General features: G+C 71.2%; 1 protein-coding gene across 1 annotated transcript in view; it reads left to right on the top strand.

Moving 5' to 3' along the window:
• The first annotated feature begins 1,124 nt into the window (after positions 1–1,124).
• The window catches only part of TMEM200B (transmembrane protein 200B), a 1,889-nt gene continuing 1,157 nt past the window's right edge, over positions 1,125–1,856 (top strand). Inside the window, exon 1 of the mRNA XM_011981766.1 lies at positions 1,125–1,854. Coding sequence (XP_011837156.1) covers positions 1,125–1,854 — 730 coding nt within the window. The remainder of the gene's footprint in view (positions 1,855–1,856) is intronic.

The raw sequence follows: 1,856 nt of genomic DNA, 5'->3' as shown, positions 1-1,856 counted from the left end.
ACCCGGACCCGCGCGGCGCTGCGGCGCCAGGTGAGCCGAGCTGGGGTCCAAGGGTCCGCACTCCACTTTTCCCAACTTTTCGTTTGGTTCCTCCCTCGGTCAGGGCCCCTGGGGCGGGAGCGCAGCCCTCCCGTTCTCCTAGGCGGGAGTGTGGACGCGGGCGGTGGCGGGACCCTGGAGTCCTGGGTACTCGGCCTCAGCAGCTTCCGTCGGGTTGTGCGCTGTGTCCCTGTTTCCGCCTCCCTGGTGTCCCCAGCGTCGGCCCACTCCCTCCACGGCGCGGGGTCTCTGAGCGTGTCCCCATGTCCCCACTCTGCTTGTTTTCGCCTCCCTCGCGGCAGCGACGCGTGAGGGCTCTGGGTGACCTTGCTGGAGCCGGGGCTGGGGGCGCCAGCTCTGGCTTGAAGCGGTGATCGCTCCTCCGGTTGCGGGTTGGGGAAAGGGCTGCAAACTCAGAGACAAGGAGGGGATGGGCCTCGCTTCCTCCCGGACACTCCCGTGGCTGTCCTGAGAGGGGCCTAGGGCTGGGGCCCCGGAGCCCGGCGTCGGACCTGGCAGAGTCCCCGCCTAGTGCGGGGTCGGGCAGGCTCCCCGGCCTTCCTGGGCCGTAGTTGCAATCTACCAGGCTTTGGACGCGGGAGAGTGGCGGCTCCCTGCTAGGCCCCGGCCTTGAGCGCACCGGTCGGAGGCAGGGATGGGTGTCCTGCTTTGAGCTTCGGGGTGCAGATGGGGTGTGGGTGGGGGAGCAAGGCTGCCTCCCCGAGGTTTCGGCTACGGGCTCCAGCGCGGTGGTTTTTTAGGAAGCGGACGCGGGCAGTGAGGACGACCCTGGACAGCTAGGCCCTGAGCCTCCTCTCCTGCGGCCTGGGGCGCCTGGGCGGGGGCCGCGTCTTCTCCCTCACCCTCCCTTTCGTGGGGGCCACACCGCACGCAGCTCGGCTACTCCTGCTGGAGCCGGGTCCAGGCCACAGGCCGCAGGCAGGGCGCGGCCAGCCATCCGGAGAGCTTAAGCTGTGCGGCCCGGATCCCGAGGCGCAGGGGCGGTGCTGCTCTGGCCGGGCCACGGGCCACGGAGGCCTCGGGCGGAGGAGGCGGGAAAGGAGGCCAGGCGGCGGGAAAGGGGGATGATTCATCCGGAGGAGCCCGAATTGGAAACGCCGCAACCTGGGAACAGCCTTGCCCGGGCCGACGGGGGAGCCGGGAGGGCATCCGTCCCGGGGGGCCCAGCGCCCGGCACCGGCACCCCCGCCTCCTGCCGTGGCCTCAGCCCGGCCGCTGAGGGAGGGAGAAGCCTCTCATGCGTGGACTTGATGGAAATCTTGGGCAAAGTCGGCGCCGCCTCTCCTCTGTCTGGCTGGTCTTGGTCCGAGCGGTCTTCCCGGTGTCTAGCTCAAGTCGCTCCTGCTGCAGCTTCGGTGCCGGCGGAGGAGGTCTGGAAGGAGGGGGCGGGCAGGGAGAGGCTGGAGCTGGTGACGCCCCCTCCTCCCGCGCTGCGGTATGTAAAGCGCAGTAGGGGGGAGGTGGGGCCCGGCGAGCGACCCCTGCGGACCTGGGAGGCCCGAGCGCCCCCGCCCCCTTTGCTACGGTGCAGCCACGTGCGGGGGTGGGGTCGAGCCTGGGAAGTACTTACCTTGGAGACGCGGCTGCTGGGGGCCGCACGTTTCCCGAGGCCCAAGACCCGCGGGCTTGCGAACCGGACACAGGCGGCAGGAGACTCTCAGCCCGGGATGCGCCAGGGAGCAGCCTGCGCCCTCCTCCCTCCTCTCCGCCCGCGGGCCGGGCCAACTCCGGCTTCTGCCGCGCGTCCCTGGCTCCGAGCTCCGCTGCGGAAAACCCGAGCGGGGGCGGCTCCCCGC

This window comes from Mandrillus leucophaeus, unplaced genomic scaffold, assembly GCF_000951045.1.
Source record: "Mandrillus leucophaeus isolate KB7577 unplaced genomic scaffold, Mleu.le_1.0 Scaffold23, whole genome shotgun sequence".
NCBI classification, from domain to species: domain Eukaryota; kingdom Metazoa; phylum Chordata; class Mammalia; order Primates; family Cercopithecidae; genus Mandrillus; species Mandrillus leucophaeus.
The sequence above is the reverse complement of the archived record's forward strand: the minus strand, read 5'-3'. Positions and strand labels throughout refer to the sequence as shown.